Source organism: Lucilia cuprina, chromosome 6 (genome assembly GCF_022045245.1).
Source record: "Lucilia cuprina isolate Lc7/37 chromosome 6, ASM2204524v1, whole genome shotgun sequence".
Lineage (NCBI taxonomy): Eukaryota > Metazoa > Arthropoda > Insecta > Diptera > Calliphoridae > Lucilia > Lucilia cuprina.
In genome coordinates this window covers 34,937,053-34,956,975 of record NC_060954.1, presented here as the reverse complement: position 1 = coordinate 34,956,975, position 19,923 = coordinate 34,937,053, and the positions used below count along the sequence as shown (strand labels likewise).

At 29.2% G+C, this 19,923-nt stretch overlaps 1 protein-coding gene across 20 annotated transcripts in view; it reads left to right on the top strand.

Moving 5' to 3' along the window:
• The window catches only part of LOC111688914 (trichohyalin), a 111,606-nt gene that overhangs the window by 75,874 nt on the left and 15,809 nt on the right, over window positions 1-19,923 (top strand). For 6 of the 20 annotated variants that reach the window (XM_046954457.1, XM_046954456.1, XM_046954465.1 and 3 more), the window contains 6 exons: window positions 4,597-6,051; window positions 13,313-13,402; window positions 13,554-13,799; window positions 14,143-14,631; window positions 15,067-15,099; window positions 19,707-19,745. In XM_046954457.1, coding sequence (XP_046810413.1) covers window positions 4,597-6,051; window positions 13,313-13,402; window positions 13,554-13,799; window positions 14,143-14,631; window positions 15,067-15,099; window positions 19,707-19,745 — 2,352 coding nt within the window. Of the gene's footprint in view, window positions 1-3,866; window positions 3,918-4,344; window positions 6,052-13,312; window positions 13,403-13,553; window positions 13,800-14,142; window positions 14,632-15,066; window positions 15,100-19,706; window positions 19,746-19,923 lie in introns of those variants that run through there. The other 14 variants (XM_046954474.1, XM_046954470.1, XM_046954461.1 and 11 more) reach the window with 10 other exon arrangements.

Genomic DNA, 19,923 nt, shown 5'->3' with positions numbered 1-19,923 from the left:
CAGCACCAACCAAACTGGAACTTAAAAAAAATTACAAATAAAATGAATGAATGAAAAAGAGACAACAAAACAATTGCAACACAATTTATAACAAAAAAAATTTTAAATAATTGAAAATTTAAAACAAAAACATTGGTTTTGTTTTCCTTTTTGTTTTAGTTGAAATTTTTAATTTTGTAAATATTTTTTATTAATCAATTGTATAAAACTTTTCTTTATTTTTTTGTTTAAATTTCATTTTTAAACCCAGTCGAAGAAAATTGTGTAATCATAAAAAACTGTATTACTTTTTGATTTTATCCATTGTATATTTTTACCAAATAATTATTGAAAAAAATATGTATATATATTCTTTTTTTAAATATATGTATATCGTTCGTTGCTCATTTCGTTTGAAGATAATGAAAGTAATCATTCAATTAAATTCAACAGCCAATCACATATTTCAATCAAAGGAATTCGAAACTGTCGTAGACTTAATTGAGAATTTTATTTTCAAATCAAACACTGAATATTGGAAAATTCAAATCACACAAAGCACTTTTTCAGTACCAACAAATAAACTACATAGTTTTCAAACACCAGAGCAATTACAAAAGTATTCATTACTTTTTTTAACAATAAAGAGAGACAATATATCAACAAACATACATACATGCATACATATGTATATACATAACCACAAATTTGCAACACTTTTGTAAATCACTATCGCTTAAAATAGCGATATAATCACTTTCATTCTATAACGAACATTTCAAACTAAACATATGTAACTCCACTTTAAACTCTGATCCTCTGATCCATTCCACATTCACAATAACCTCACTAGAAAACTGATCTACCAATTTTGTTAAAATTTTATTGTACTATTGAAACATTGGCCCTGTTACCGTATTCTATTCCGATCGAAAGTGGAATTATTTCGCAATAAAACTTCTTAGTGAAATTAGAATTTGAAAACAATATATTTGTACAATTCACAATCGCTGTCGTATAACACCGATTGTGAATTGGACATTTGTTTTTTTTACTGTTTTCAATTTTAATCACAGTGGAAATGTAATTCTGTGACAGTCGTGAAGTTAAAGTGATTAACAAAATTAGTGGGTCAATTGTGATTTTATGTAAATTTTATTATTTGTTTAGTTTTAGTTTTGTTTGATTTTTTTATAAATTTATTAAATTCATTATTTTTTGCTTTAGCAGTATCAAAATTTGTTGTATTTGGTTTTCATTAATGCAACATTGTAGGACTTACTCATAGGCATGGGGTCGGAGAGGAAAACGTACAATTCTATAGATATTATCAAAGTTCCAAGCAGATCAAATAATTCAAAACATTTGAAGTACAATGCTATTTTTATGTAACGAAAGATTAATGTTTCTTTGTAATCGAAAAACTTAGGAACTTTGACACCTAATGGGTGCAAAATTTATACATATTTATGTGTTGTGAGAAAAAGTGTTCTTTTAAAATCCAATTACAATCACTAAACCGAAATCTTCACAATGTATTTAGATCTTAACATAGAGAAAAGTATATGTATCTAAGTAAAAAATTATGGCCACTTACGCGAATCGGCTTTAATTAAAAAACTTCAGCATTAATTTAAATTCAAAGTACTGTAAGATTCGCCTCTACGAAATCTTAAATTTGTCCGATAGTTGACGTTTAGACCTTAATCGCTTAAACGATTTTAGGTTCCTAACTGTAGAGTCTTACAGATCCCTAACTGTAGAGTCTTACAGAAATCGTCCTTGTAACTTTGGATACTTTTTTATTATTTACCATAACAATCACTTTTTATCGGCTTCCCAAAAGTTGTCTTAACTTATAGATACTCTAATATAGATTCACTAACTCTGAATTTTCTCCGTGAGATTGCTTTAAAAGAAGTTTAGATTGTATAAAGAACCTGTATTATCTGACTCACTGTATATTGTAATACTCATGCCCGTAATTTCAACAAATATCTATCATTGCATATTTATCATTGCATAGTTACCTTTGGTGTAAAAATATTTGGTAATTTTAATCCATAGGTACTGATTTGAAATACATGTAAACTTACCCCTTTGGTAAAGTTATCTACTAGTTATTTTACACTTTAGATATCTATTTGTTGAAATTACGAACATCAATCAGACTTTTGAAGGGAAGTATTTTAAATCCAATTTAATCATGGTTTTTCTACGACTGAGGCATAAACTGCCACAACTAGCTCACCCAGCGGCTGTAAAACTATAAGGTGTCATGGTAGATATTCAAGAGAGGTACTTCAAGTGCCAGGTTCATTAAATGGAGCTATTTTGGCTATTTGTGACGAAAATTTTCTTTAGAATCCGACTGACTAACTAACTAACTAAGCACATATAAAAACAACGATTATAATTCAATAAAATATTGGATAATATCTATTCCAATTTTGATCCACTAAATTATTACTCGATCTGAAAGTATATATTTTTAATAAACAACGATTTACATTAGCGAGGGACTGAATTAGTTGCTAGAAAATAACAAATAGCTCTAGTTCTACCTGTTACATATATGTATTCAGAAATTTTATAGAATGCAAAGCAGATCAACGATTTTACTGACCACTCTTCACTAGTTACGGAACTAGTGCGTTGACAAAAATTTTATTCAGATTAATAATAAAATTTCTAATAATAATCTTTAACAATATATATAAAAATTTTCCTCTGGCAACATATAAATAAAATCAAAAATTGTTTGGCAATACAAAACTCGATAAAAAAATATTTTATTGTAAAAAGATACTGCTAATATTAATATGCTTTATTGAATAAAAAACAATTATTCCAAATTTATATTTTTTATTAAAAATTTCTCAAACTGTCACAGTTTTCTGTGTGATATATATATTGTATAAATATTTCTATCTCTGTCTGTTAATTTTGTTCTCTCTCTCTGTTAAACAAACTTTATTTTATTTTGTTAATTGTTTTTTCTATCTCTCTCACACTGTCAGAAAAGAAACGAATTTATTTTCCGTCTATTTTATGTGCACGTTATAAACTAAAATGCATCCAAATTTTCTATATAATGTATTTATTATTAATTAAGTATTTTATTATTGTTATTTTTTATAATTTGTTATTTTAATTTTAATTTTCAATTAAATTTTTCACACAAACACAACCATTTTCAAGGCGTTAAATTACAGTAAAAATTATTATAAATTAATAAAAGTTTTCATTCATACATTAAAATAAACTTTAAATCATTTGACATCTCTTTCTCCCGCTCTAACTTTACCACTCTAACTCTTCACAATAAGACACATAACTAACTCTTTCACTCTTTATCTATCTCTCTTTCTAACTTCACACTTCACTTTAATCAACACTAATCTTTAAAGACATTTTTTTTTTTAATAAAAAGAAATAACAGACCTAAACTTAATGACCAGGACCCTTAAACAAATCAACCAAACATTCTACAAACTTACGCAGCGGCTTGCCAAAATCTATATGTAAAACAAAAGTTTAAACAATTTAAAAAAGAAATTAACATAAAAAAAGTTAAAAATTATAACAGATATTTAACAAAAATCAAAGATAATTAAAAGTAAATGTATTTAGAAGAATTGCATATAATAGAAATATGTACTAAAATATGATTAATAAAACATTTTAATTAATTTAATTAAACTTTCAATTCAAACAATGTGTGTTCATTTGTTAACCAATCATTTTTATAATTTTTTATATTTATTTGTTATTAAGAAAAGCTAAGAAAAACAACAAAACCGCTATAATTATTAAATATAAAATTAAAAAATAAAACATTTCTCAAAAATTAAATAAAATTTTTGAAAAACACAAAAAAAAATTTTACAAAAAAGATGAAAACAAAAACTTTATAAAAATTATGGGGCCAGTAGTACGTAAGTGTTCGGGCAAAATCTAAGTATTTTGGTGATAAACAATTTTAAATTAATTTAAACAAAAAATATACAAAAATGCTTTATGTTTCCTAGACTTAAATTAAATAAAATCCTTTAATTATTAAACAAATTTAATAAATTATTAAATATATATTTAAATTCAATGTATATCCTTTACCTAAACATTTTAGTGGCAATGCAAATTAGGATTTTGAACTCTTTTTTGTTTTTGTCAATATCATCATTATTATTACCTTATTACTTACTATCTCAATTAACTATGTTATTGGTTTGAAACTCATGTTAATTATTTATGTTTTCTCTTTGGTTTTTACTTAATAATCATTTAAGTTTCCTTATTTTCCTTGTCTCTACTACATATGAATAGTTTTCTGTGTGTGTTTTCTGTATTGAATTAAACTCCTAGAATTTTGAATCACAAATCTTTAACTAAACTAAAAAAATTATTAAGAAAACAAGTCAATTAATTACCTCAAAAAAAGAAGACACTTAAAAACGTAACCAACAACAAATTTCAATTAGTATTATCTACCAACAAAAACAAAATATATAAATAATTAATTAATTAAATAAAATATAATAAAACTAAATACGAGCACCCAACAAAAAGCAAAGAAAAAACCAAAACAAAAAAACCATTTCAAATCGCCCTTTTCAGATGTACGGTAACTATGCGCCAGCTGGAAGCCCACCGTTGCCAGATATTATAGGACAATATTATTCTCCAGGTTACGGAGCTCCTGGGCCATATGATTTGTATGGAGGACCTTCGACATCGGCTGGCTACTTGTATGATCCTGCGGCTGTGGCCGCCAGTTATTATGGTCAAACCTCGCCCATACGTAGGCGCCGATACAGCATTGCTGGCCTGCCATCGGCCTCAATGATGAACGATTATTACGGTTACCAGCCGGTGGGTCCACAGCCCCTGCATCAGTCTTCCTCTTCGAATATTATTAATTTGCTCAACGAGGCTCACAAGTCGATATCGCGCTCCTCCCAAATACTCGGCCATCACGCACGTCTGGCTCAAGCCCAACAGGCTGCCGCCCAAACCGTCACACCGCTAACGCACTATCCCGGTCGCGTCATATCTAGTTATCCCACTCTGCATCCGGGTGATACCTCGCCGCCCTATCTGAACGATAACCTAATGCAAATGTCCGCGAGTTTCTCGTCGCAGCCGAACATGTACTTCCAGCAATACACACAACCACCTCAGACGGCACCCGGCCAACTGGGCATGGGCGGTATGGTTGGTGGAACGCGTTTAAGACCCGCGTACTCGGTATCGAATCTGAACTATCTCAATTATCCCAGTGGTGTAGGGGTGGGTGTAGGTGGCGTCGGCTTGGGCGGCAGTAAATATGCGACGACAGCAGGTGGTGTGGCCGGCAGTAGTTATATAAACCCGTACTCTCAAACCCTATACAATCCATCTGATGTGAATGCCTACAATGTCAATAACATTATGCAACAGCGCAACTTAATGTCATCTCTACACGCCTCGAATCCCGCCATATCGCAACTCTATCAGCAGCATCAGCATTTACCATCACAGCAGCAACAACACCAGCAGCAGCAACAATACAATACGCACCAGCAAATGCTGGCTCATAATATACAACAGCAATTCGCTGGCACCCAACATTATGCTCACCAAATACCGCCCAGCACACATCCCTCAGCTCATATACATGCCTCCGTACAGCAACAGCTGAATCCGGATCATCAATTTCACATACACCAGCACCAGAACCACTTGCAAACACATCCGCTGGCCGCTCTGGCCAGCACGACGGCACCCTTCCCGGCCACCCTGACAAGCAGCGCTCTGCACGATGTGCGCAGCGCCATGGGTGGTGGAGGCGGTGGGCTTGGTGTTGGTCTCGGTAGCAGTGGTTTATCTGGTTCCGGCGGAGCTGCATACGATCACTTACTACACACCTCATATCCGCACCATCATCTGCAACACACTCACTCGCACATGCAGCATCCGTTGTCGGCAACAACTTCATTAGGACACTCATACTCTCATCATCCGCATCACATGTCACCATATTCGAAAATAGATTTAGATTATCCAAAAATGCCACAAGAGCAAAAACGACAAGTAAGTTTTAAATTTGACGTAGATACGCTATCTCTAGATTCTTAAGTCCAAGCTAATTAAAAACTTTAATCAATTTCTAAGAAATATAAACTTAAAATATAAAACAAACAAAAAAATACGCTGCAATTACAAAGCATTTTACTGCCCAAAAAAATTTAAACTTAAAATTAAATTACTTATTAAAAATAATTAAATATTTCAATTGGAGAAATACATATATATCTCTATATATTATTCTATCTATATTTCGATCAAGCTCACTCTCTCGTAGCAAAAATAAAAGCCCAGCCCGAGAGGAGGACAGAACGAAAAAACAAACGTTACAAAAGAGTTTAATTAACATAAATTGGTATATATAGAGTATATAAGGATATATGCATTAACTTTATATACAAACATACAATTAATTATGTATATGTATGTACATTTGTACATATTGCTACTGCCTGCTGCTGCAACTATGGCCACAATTACAGCGGCTTTTTGCTAAAAGGAATTTGATTTTATAATAATAGAAGAAAATATGAAATAAAACTGCATTATGCGCTCATAGAATTTTTTTTTTCATTTTTTTCTTTCATTCATTTTCTCTTTATTCTCTATTATGTTACATCTATAACTTTTTTTAGCAATAAATATTTACATACTAATAATTCATTTCCTTAAAAAAAAACAAACAAACAAACTGCTAACAAATGGCTTAGAAATGCATTTACGAAACGAAAGAAAGAAAACGAAGAAAAACACACAAAATATGTGCATTTTTTTGGATTCCTAGATCCGGGAACATTATGCATTTACTTACATTTTATTATTAACAAACAATATACCAAATGCCAAATTTAAACAAAGAAACAAACAATTTTTTTCCGTTTTTAGGGAATACTTACAATATTTAAACTACTATTTTGATTAGAATATTAGTCTAAAAAAAATACAACAACAACAGAAAGAAGGGCGAGTTTAGAGAAATCTACTTTTGAATATAAAATAAAATACTTTTAGATAAAGAAATTCTACGATAAATTTTGTAGAGATACTGAAACATTAAAAATAAAAACACAATTGAAGCGTTAGGCGATAACTTTTACAAAGTTCTTTGTAAACTTATAAAGCGTTAACACAAGTATCACAGGCCAACAAATACTATACATATACATTTGTAAAAAAGGGAGTATTGGTAAATTCGTGACCTAAATGTAAAAGAAAAATTCATGGAAAATATGACTTGTATATAATTTTGTATAACATCTGAAAGTCTCATTTGTTGTCCTTTCAAAGAATTGCGATAACTTAATTATAGACTTTCGTTGCTTTTTACTCAATAAAGAGTCTAAGAGTTAATGAGAATTTAAAAAAATATAAGACGTAACTTTAAAAACTATAATGAAAGAGATACATTTTGGTATATCTTTATCTCTCTCTATGTCTCCCTTCAGTGATTTATATAGCCATCCTTAAGAGAGTTAAAATAACTATATGTTTAAAAAAACTATAACCGATATAGATTTTGAAACCGATTGCCATAACCCGTTTGACTTAATATATAAAAACGATATATCTTAGTCATCACAATTTTATCGATTGTATTTTTGAAAATTGCAAACCATTTTTAACTATTACATAGACCCTTGACAAAAACGACCAACGATCTTGGCGATCTGCCGAACAATTGTAAAGATTCATTGATGAGTCATACAGTCGAATGTACATTGTACCAAATTTTTGATATATGAAATTTCACCTCCAGATTAAAGTACTATTTCGATCAACAGTCGTACAAAGTAGGTTCTACAAACGACTTTAGTGATCTCTAGAACAACAATCATTCGTTGTTGCAAAATTTATCTTATTCAAGCCCAGTTAATAGTTCTTTGAGTTAGAACCATGGATACCAATTGATTAAGTTACACCTAATAAATATACATTTTAAAATCAGTGTTGTAATAGTTCAACAGTGCTCAACAATTCTATCCTGGGGAAAACTTTCGGTTGTTACATACAGCAATCGCTCTTTTGGCAATCTATGGCATAGTATAAATCGGATTGTTCCGGTTCGTAGGAACGCAAAAAACTATATGGATATTTTGACATTATTTCAGGTCCAATTTAAAGAGTCGTTTTGTTGGCAGCAATTGATTAAGTTCAGTGTTTTATGATCAAGATATTTGTTCGAACAGTTAGTTTTTAAAAAGATAATGCTTTTAAACAAGTATTTTAACGATCAGACGATAAACGAACATGTTTATTGAAGATATCTAGAACAACATAATATTCGACCCAAAAACGCTTTAATTCCACGCCATTTTATGGGTCATTTAGTTGGAATCAACTGACTAAGTTAAGTATATTCTGATCAAGATATTTTTTGCTTCAAAAAGTTTTAATTGCAAGTCTGATTTATCAATAACTAAGATTTTGGGAATATGATTCTGTTTTGAATTAAGGTGTTAGAAAACTCCATACACATTGACTATTTCATGAGATATTTTGGTCTTTTGAAATGTCTCATAAAAAGACAATTTAAAAAATAATGGAACTGTTTAAATTTTAGAGCACAATACTAATTCATCTGAAAACTTAATTTTATAAAAAGATCTTTGAGAATGATTGAAAACGATTTAAATGATTTATGATTAAATCAAAAGGTCTTCCATTAAAAAGACACATAATTATGGATTATGATTTTAAAATTCATTAAGCAAATCGTCTTAGCTATTTAGTCGCCTAACGCTTTAATTGTGTTTAACTACACATAAATATTAAATTTAGTGCCTAATAAAATACTTTTTTGCTAACAACGCTATAAATATGAAAAAAACATCATTAATATAATAATACATATAAAGATTTAAACATTTTCTCACAAAAAGAAAGAAAATGTTTAAAAACTTAATTGTGTTTTAATAAAGAAAAAATCTCAAATCTCTTTTTTAACAAAATTTAAAAGAAAAAAAAACACAAGACTGTAAATATAATTTATGGAAAAGGTAATAAAAAAATTATTGCAATATTAGTTTAACTGTTACAAATATAAATAAATTCTTTTTCGCTTTAAGATTTATTAAATCAAAACCTTAATTAAAAATTAAAAAAAAATAAAAACCCACTAAATTTAATTTTAAATTGAATATCATGTTTGTTCCTCACCCCACTCAACAAAAACCAAAAATAAAAACCCATGAAAATTTATGGAAAATTAAGATTAAAAAAATTTAAACGTAGTTTAGGCCAACAGCATAAATGTAGGCGCAATATTTTCAGTTTAATTTAAATTTAATTTTTTTATTAAAAATTTAATTTATTTTTTCGTTTTTAATTTTTTCTTAAAAAAAGAAAACTAGAGAGTGTGATCATTAGAAAAGAAGGTCAATTAAAAATATAAAAAATTAAATAATTAAAAATAAGAAGTAACATTAACAAAGTAATAAAATAAACACAAGTGTAAGCAAAATTATTGTATTTTATAAATTTAAGTTAAAAAGAAAAAATTAAACAAAATTATGTAATATTTAGTCAAATAATTTGAAATTAAAAAATACTCCATTTTATTTTCAAAATGTGTAAAAGTAACATTTCCAAAAAATAAACTATTATTCAAAATATATGTATTTAATGTAAATGTTTGTTAAGTAGTCCTTAATTATTTAAATTCTTATATATAAACATTTATTTAACTGTAGTTTCTTTTAATTATTTATCTATCTTAATATATATTTTATTATTATTTCAAACCCCTAAAATTTAGAATAATCTACATAATTATATAGTTAATATTGGAAAAAAATAACAGCTTAATTATGTCCTTTTAAGCATCGATATGCAACGATAATGAAAATTATAACAAGAAAAAACACAACAAAATTTAATAACAATCCTTTATATTCTCCTCTACATGCAAAAAAAATATATATAAAAATATACAAAAAAAAATCCATTATAACTCATACTTAGAAAAGATTAGATGAATGAAAATCCATAAAAAAAACTACAGTGTTGTATTTGCATTTATATACACTTTAATGTATACACTATTATTATTACTATGATTACAATTATAATTAATTATTATTATGAAACTATTTAATCGACTGTTACAAATCTTTTTGAAAACGAAACAACAACAAAACAAAAAATGCAAAAAAAAAACTTATACTACTTATAACAATAATCTATATACTATACATAAATACATACATGCATATTGAATACAAAATAATTAATATACTAATTATACATACAATATTTCTATTGTTATCACATTTATACATCCATGAAGGCAAATCCAAGAAAAAAATATTTAAATTTAATCATTGGATATTATTGAGTTTCACAATAAACTGCAGAATTTTCTTAGTGCATTTAAAAATTAAATTTATTAAAATTACAGATACTAAAAGCCATAATACACGGTTGTCAGATCTTACAAAGTTGTCATTAAAATGCAATTTTTCATTTGCAACGTTTTCAGAAAAGACATTACTGACAAAATTGCAAGAAATGTTTAAGTTGACACTGTTATTAGACATTTTCTGCACATTTTGCTGCCAACGTTGTAAGATCTAACAACCGTGTATACCTACATAGTATAAGTCTTACAATTTAACGACTTTCCAGCCTATACCTGCTTACATACACACGATTTAGGGTTGCAATTTAAATGTCGCTTTTAAGTCAACGTCATATTCATTTTAAAATTTTTACGATTTCATCTTTCAGAAGCTATTAGTCCATAAGGCCTAACCAATAGAATTAGAAACTTAGTTTATACACTACTACATAGACTTGTCAATACCTGTAGACTAGCTAACAATAACGGTATTTTTACTATAAAAAGAAATCTTAGTAGACTTGTCAATAGATAAGTCAATTGACTAGTAAATGGACTTAAATATAGACTAGTCAGTAGACTTATCAAAAGATAAGTCAATGCACTAATCAATATAATAGAAGTTGAACTATCCCCAAAGGTGGTGAATAGAATAGTCCATTGACACAGACTAGTAAACTGATTGGTCTACAAAATATTTAATACAAGTAAATAAACTTGTCCATGATTTGAAGGCTAATCAACAGATAAAAAGTTAAGCTAAAAAACTGTTAAAAGAACATCGACTATGTTTATAGAATACTAGGTTTTATAAGCGAAATCAACGGTTAACGGAGATTAAGAAGCATACCCGGATCCACGGGGGAGCGGGGGATGGAAATTAAATCCCCTAAACGGTTGAGCTCGTCTGGATAGGGTGAGGATTTTACTCACCAATATTAATTTTCTTCTTTAGAATGTAGTTCCTATCAAGAACCATATTGATTCCCTAGGTCCTCAGTCTAGTACCAGTCCTATCTTGTTTTCGGTACATTTTTTGTATTCTTTTTTTAATCATTCTCTATTCTTGAATCTTTAATTTGTCTAAAGAGAATCACAATGGACCCAGTAGTTTTCGAGTTGAGTTACGCGGCTTTGCTTCATAACCTAACTTAAAGTTTACTACATTATCACAGGTTGTGCTCTTTGGTACAATATCACATAGAAGGTATTGTACCGATTCTTATCAATGAAAACATCGTATGTAGTAACGTGGGATGCATCATAGAGTTAAATATGCCTTTAAAAGTTTTAGCAAATGTTAATTAAGTTCTCGCCCTTCAGCTTTGTAACAGCAATATGTTAAATTTTAGGTGGAAATGTTGAAAGAATCTTTACTGACCGCGTAGATGTTACAGGTCCACCCTTCGGTACTAGTTTTTTGAATTCTTCTCACAGTCGATTAGGCAATATGATGAAACCTAAGATTCCAATCTAATCGGCGAATATTCGCGAGACTTTACAAGTAACAGTTTTTGAAACGTTAGTATGGACTGGGAAAATTCTGTTATTTTGTATCTTCCGATAAACAATACCATTATGGTCTTCGCAGAGTTGCCATCTTAACCATATATAATATTAGTTCACAAGTACCGTTTTCATGTTGTCTCTTTTTTTTGAAAGAAATTTCCGTTGATAAGATTAAGGACATAACTCTTGCTACTCTTATTACTAAAATTAGTTCCATGGGAGAAACGATAAGATGTGCCGTTAATCAAAACTTTTCTTTCTTTATAACCTGTTATCAATCACCTTTATCACCAATGAACAACTTGCGTAAAGTAAAATGTTGATTTCACTTTTTTCTTTTACTAACTTTTTTTAACGTGAAAAAATTTCCCAGATGTGAAATATTCTAATGGAATTTTGTAAACAATGAACAGCTGTTGCATACAAAATCATCTATTGTGAATGAATTGTTCACAGCAAGTTCGCAATAACAACTAAGGTTTAACAAAATTTTCATCTATTGTGAATAAATTGTTCACAGCAAGTTCGCAATAGTAACCAAGGGAACAAAATTTTTACTTCTATTGGTTATAGGGGTCACCATTGAATAATACTGTTAATATTTTCGATTTTAGCAAAATACTGCCATTGCATATCGCATTTGAAACTATTGTTACAATTATCTAACAACACTGCCTAAATGTTATTAAAATAACACATAATTAGTTACTTGGATTTGCCTTTAGTTATATGAAATTACATACCTAATCTAGACTAATTCTAAATGAAATATTTATTTTAAATAAGTTTAAGTTCTAAATAATAACAAATATAAATTTCAGTATTTTTCAATTTTTTTATTATTAATATGTGATTTATATTATTATTTTTCAATTCTTGTAAGTTTTTTTTATTATATTAATTATATTTATCAGTTATATAAACAAATATATAATAAAAATATTTTATATTATAATAAAATAAAAAAGCAAATAGAAATATAAATAAAAATTAATAAAATGATATTAAAAAAAAAAACAATAAAACATAGTATTTTGGCAAAGCAGTTATTTAAATAACAAAAATAATAAATTATTTTTCCAAAATAATTTTCTTTAATTTAAAAGCATACCCAACATCATAACCCAACTGGAGGTTGAAACACGGACCTACAATTATAAAACCAGTTACTGACTTTCGAACTCCTTTTGATTAAAAAAAAAACAAGTGTTGAAATATAAATCCCGAACACCTTTCACGATCGTAAGACATAAGCAAAAAAAAACATCATTAAAAGTAAATTCATTTTGCATTATAAAACAATTTTCTTTCGAAAAAAAAAACTACAACAACATCCAATCTAATTTACACATGAATTTAACAAAATAAATTAATTATAAACATTTTTCTAAATTTTTCTAATTCAATCACTTCAAACAAAAGTTGGACGAATTCCGTCTTGAAATACAGAGGAGGGATCAGGAAATATTGGCAATGGCGGCCAAAATGAAAACATTGGAAGAACAACATCAGGTAACTAAACGAGCAAAAATTCAAAATGCAGAATGTAGAGTGTAAAGTAGTATTTGAAAACATAGTTTAGACTGTCAAGAAGAATAAAACCCTTCGAGATCAACATTAAGTTTAAAAATTTTATTATTTTCTTCATCAATATAAAATCTAGGACTACCAGAGGCACATTGCGGTCTTGAAAGAGTCGTTATGTGCCAAAGAGGAACACTACAACATGTTGCAGTCTGATGTTGAAGAGTTGAGAGCCCGTCTCGAGGAGAAGAATCGTTTGTTGGAGAAAAAGAATCAGGGTACCATGCAGACAGTTCAGGAACGCAATCGTCTTACCAGCGAGCTAACCGAACTCAAGGACCATATGGAAATTAAAGACCGTAAAATCTGTGTACTCCAACGAAAGGTGGTGTTGCCCAAAAAATCAAATAATCCCCTTAAAAACCCCCAAACTATTCTCTCACTTTCTAACTCTCTATATCCCCACCCTACACCCTTAATGATATAAGTGAATGAGAAAACAAAGAGCTTGAGTAAAGAGTTAAAAATTTAAAATATATAAATAGACAAGTAGATGCAATTTAATGTACATAGATACTAGAACTATTTCGCTCATTTATTTTCTCATTGACTCAACTCTCTGACAACTCTCATTTATTTTTGCTTTTACTATAATTATTATATTTTTTTAATGTATTTGGTTGATAATCTCTGTGTATATGTATATGTGTGTGTGTATATATATATAGATTGAAAACTTAGAGGATTTGCTCAAGGAGAAAGATAACCAGGTGGATATGGCTCGTGCACGGTTATCGGCAATGCAAGCTCATCATAGCAGTTCGGAGGGCGCTCTCACAAGTCTCGAAGAGGCCATTGGCGACAAAGAGAAGCAAATGGCTCAACTGCGAGAACAGCGAGATCGTGCCGAACATGAGAAACAAGAAGAACGTGAACTGCATGAGCGTGAAATTGCCGATTACAAAATTAAATTGCGTGCCCTCGAAAGTGAAGTTGAAAAGCTAAATACTCGCCTTGAACGTGCCGTCACTGAACGTGAACGTTTAGAAATCAAGCTTGAGGCTTCACAAAGCGAATTAGGCAAATCGAAAGCCGAATTGGAAAAAGCCACCTGTGAAATGGGACGCAGCAATGCCGATTGGGAGACCACCAAACAGCGTATAGCACGCTTAGAACTCGAAAACGAACGACTCAAACACGATTTGGAACGTTCACAGGTACTCGCCACATTCTCATTTCTAGTCTAAATATATAAAACATTTTCTCTTAATACTTTCATAATTTATGATTTTAAATACGTTTTCGTTTCGTTTAGAATCAAAGATATCATAAGTGTTGTATAAATTTTTTTGTGTTGATTTGATTTTACCAGAAATAAATAATAATTACTTATATATATCATATAAATTAATAATAAATATTTGTAAATGTTAACATATTTTCCCTCCATTAAACTTAAAGTTAAAAATATTTAAGATAAAAAAAGAAAGTTACAAAATACATTTTAAATATTTATTTGTTTTTATTTTTTTTTAAATTTTTACATGTACACCTCATATTTACTCTCGACTACCTTTATTCCATCTAATAAACTACTACTATAACTACTACTACTACTCCTAATTACTACTACTACTATTTAAAAATATTAGATGCAGCTAGATGAACAAACCACACTACATAAAGTAAGACATATTTACATAATATATATTTTTTTTATTTTTTTCTCTATAATTTAACTTAACTTTTCTTTAAATTAATCTATTAATTTTGATTTTTAATTCTTTAGTAATTGATTTTTAATTTATAGAAGTTATAAAACTCACTCAAATTGCCAGCAGGGAATAGTTAGTTTAGTTTAGTTAGTTTGTTAGTTAGTTAATTATTTTAGTTAATTCAATTAAATTTTAAGAAATCTTACTAATATGCCCAACACCACCACCTCCAACATCATGATAAGTCCTTTTATAAAAAAATAACAAAATCAAAATCAGATCAATTAAACTCCTAAACCTTCCACCTTTGACAGCACTTTCATTTCCTGTTTATTAGTGTGTATGTATATTATACTAGAACTATACTAGTATCTATGTATAACTGTGTAACTACATACATAAGTATCTGTGTAACAAATTCATATTTAAAGAGAATGAGTATGTATTAAGAGTTTAAAATTTGCACACAATCACAAAACAAATCAAATCCAAAAACTTAAACAAAACAAAAGCAAGAAAAAAATGAACATTAATATTATTACAATGATTGTTGTTTTTGTTGTTGTTATTGGTGCACTTCTAAATCACTTCTCTGACTCTAACTGTCTGTCTGTCTCTATCCTTTCTTCTCTTAATACATTATACATAAATTTAGTTTTAGTTCCAAAAAAAAGCGAAAAAACAATTGAACATCATTATCATTAGTAGTATCATCATCATCATTATTATATTAATTAAAAATTTAAAACACTGCCAATAATTCTCCAAATGAAAGGTTTTGATTTAATAACAACAAAAATAAAAAAATATACGCAATTGATTTAAATAATTGTTTAAAACAATTTTAAAAGAAATTACACAGAAAAAAATATCGAGAAAAAAATAGAAAGAAAATCAACAATAATAACTACTACAAACCAGCTAGTAATCGCCCCTCTCTAGTTTTTAAAAATATTTATAGATATTTGTGTATGTATAAGTGTACTTACCATGTATGTTTATGTATTTGATTAATTTAATTGAACCCCTTAAAGTATGCTACAAATAATATTGCGTACAGTTACGGTCAAATGTGTGGAACTAATTAGATATTACGTTTTCTTTTTTCTTTTTTTGTTGTGTCCTTGTTCTATATTAAGAATACATACATAACTAAATGGAAAGGTGTTCAGCAACGTTCTCATTGTTCAAATATATTATGAAATAAATGTAACGAATAATTAGGTTAGGAAGGTAATTTAGTACGAGTATTCACTTAGGTTAAGAAGAAAAGACATCGTTTCAACAACTTTCTTCTTTAAACAGTCCCCTAAAATACCATTTGACAAGTTAACATTTTGCCTCTTTTCTCTTTTACTACCTAAGTGATGTCATCTAAATATGTATAAGTTATCATCTATATAAATGATCACTACACCCCTTTCGAATTTGTACTATGGGCCCATCTTAGTGGGTCATTAAGTATGGAACCTGATATTTTAAAAAGGTTGAACTGTTCACAAATCTGTGTTCTATTTATAAATCTTGTGGGTCGAATTCTATTTTCTATATATTCGTTAACAACTCAACGACAACTTCCGTTTTTTAAAAGAAATTACACAGAAAAAAATATCGAGAAAAAATAGAAAGAAAATCATCAATAATAACTACTACAAACCAGCTAGTAATCGCCCCTCTCTAGTTTTTAAAAATATTTATAGATATTTGTGTATGTATAAGTGTACTTACCATGTATGTTTATGTATTTGATTAATTTAATTGAACCCCTTAAAGTATGTTACAAATAATTTCGTAAACAACTCAACGACAACTTCCGTGAACGCGGAACGGAAGTTGGCATCCTTTAGGGAGGGACATTCGCAAGATCAAAAACTCTTTCCTTCTCTGAAAAAAAAACAAATCCCAGAAAGTACATAACACTTTTCTGGTGGATCTACCTGATTCCAAATCAAATTGATATATCTTCATTTGTTATAGTTTCGGATGTAATTCAACAAAACGTTATGCTCTATTATTCATATGTATATCTCGACTGAAGTTTAACGACTACCCCAACTGTTACGTAATTCAGCTACTGCATCTTAAAGAATAAGTATTCAGTTTTCCGAAATATAGCTCAATGGCAGTGCTTCAACTAATTCGCTTGGAATTCAACCGCACCCACTACGAAACTCAACACTTATTCTTAAGAGTGTTTAAAACTCCCTCAGTTTTAGGTGTCAAGAAACCAAAAGCTCTGATAATACCTCTTTAACTAGGAATAGCGGGAAAAATAACAAGGATATTAGGATCTTCAGCAATATGATCCAGATTTCTAACATTCAAATCAATGTTAAACGGTTTCAATCTTAGAGTATTAAGTTATGTTTGACTTGAAAATAAGAGTGTAGCGCTGAAAATCGAAATAAGTATGTTTCTTTCTACAGATTTTTTTTTGAATCGGGCCATAATTGACCCTACCCCTCATACAAGGTCCCCTTAAAAAAATTACACTCATTACTGGATTCAAAATACGAATATAGCTATGTTATTATATTTAAGCTCTATTCCAAATATCAACCTAATGTTTATACGATTTGATAGTGGGTATATAAGATTCGGCATAGCCGTATTAAAGGTCATTTTTTTCAAACTCTAAACCGGTAGATATTCGCCAAGTAAAGCAAATTTTGTATGAAAACTGTCAACATTTAGCACGAGTTTTTATTTCGGATATAATCCTCAGATAAAACCATCAAATCGAGAAGAAAAAGCATATTGACTGTAAATGATGCCCACTTTGTCTTGTAATAAGTCTCTAAATGATAGAATAAATCCTCTAGCAGTAAGACAAATAGTCCAGTTACTGCTGAAATTGTATTTCAGGAAAGTTAAAATAAGCCTTGTGATCCTAATGGTTATACGTATGTCGTCCACATAATCCTCGTCATTATACATGTAGCCTCAGTTGCGATATGCCGACAAAACTGCCCTAGTATTCTCCTAATATGTACATTCAAATGCCTTCGCCGAACATTTAAATACTACACGGATAAGGGGGTTTTAAGAAAACTACTTTTTCAGTATGAACAAACTGTCTACATCCCATTGGTTTTAGATCCGTCAATGTTCCGTTATGGATTGGATTGCAACAAAATAGATGAGTTTTATCAAGCAGATATCCGGAATTTCTCCCTGACCGACCGAGTTTAATAACGACGAATTGAACCTTCACTGCTTGTATCTCTGGTCGATATACATATACATTAATATTTTTAATTTTCAGCAACACAATCAGTTAATCTGCCTTCTAGTTCAAATTCGTTAATATAAAGATCAGTGACATCTGAATTGAGTTTATATTCTGTTAATATTCTAAATGACCAAAAATTCCTATTTTTACTAACACAGGCTAACATTATACTGACTCCGAATTTGATCTCTAAATTTATATTCGATCGTATCATAATGATTTGAAAGTTTAATATGTTGACTTTAAAATAAAAGTCTAAGCTCTGTTATATTTGCTTTTCTTTCTTATTTAAAACAACCGTAAAAGTCAATCAGTATCTTTGCTAAGATATCGTGCGTTAAAAACTTTGTCGTAAAATAAAGACAATGAAAAGTTGTGGTTTTAAAATAAGATCTCTCAAAGAAATTAGAAGATATAACAGTGGTTAAAAATTTATTTAAAAGTCAACAGTTTGCATTTTCAGATGACTCAGAATACTTTTCTGAGTCGATTTAGCTATGTCCGTCCGTCTGTCCGTCCATGTAAACCTTGTAATCAAGCTACTATTTTGAATATAATTCAATTAAATTTGTTACATAATCTTCTATTGTCCCAGGGACGAAGCCTATTGAAAATGGTTAAGGTCGGTCCATTATTTCACCTGGCCCTCATACAACTGAACCCCCGGATAGGGGTTTTAAGTTCATAATTATGTTAAATATACTCGTATGTCGACAAAAAGTTGCAAAACCAAGTTCTATACTATCCTTGATGACCCTCATAAGCTGTATAACTATAGGGCATCATTTGACAATAAATCGCTTAAGTATATATGAGGCAAGGTACAATACAACATAAAGGTTTTATTATTATTTTACTTTTTGTAACAGGTATAGGGTATTATATGGTCGGCCTAGCCCGACTATAATTTCTTACTTGTTTTAAAAAGGAATCTTCTTGCTGTTATACCAACTAAAATATATATATAACGGAGGTTTTTCAAACATCATGTCATGGATATCAGAAAAATCTAATACTAAATCGTTTTCGTCACTGGATTTCAATATTTCTCATATTATTTTGGCCTATATTCTTGACCTATTCTTACGTATTTAATAAAATCAATAACTGCGGAGATACAATTTAGTATCTGCTAGATCAGTACAGTAAAATTAACATATATGTCGTTTTCTTCATATAAATTTCAACAAAAACATTTGAGTTTAACTGTACACAGTAATACTATGTATGTACACAATTTAAAATTATATATACATATTTATATAAAGAAAAAAAACACATAAATACTTAAGTAAAATACACTCGGTAAACTGAATACTAAAAGCACTTTCTTAACGCCTTACAGTCGGTTCAGAAATTATTACATGAATCTGGAAAAATATCGGTAAGTTGTGTTAGAAACTAGAGGCGATTCTAGTAGTTTGTAAATGAAATACTATAAATAATAATTAACGAATTACACCACTTGTTTGTTAACACAAAATTACTATATACAAATTTTTGTTAATATTGTTCAATTTAAATTGTTTTTTTTTTTTGTTGGTTACAAAACAGCGTTAAAT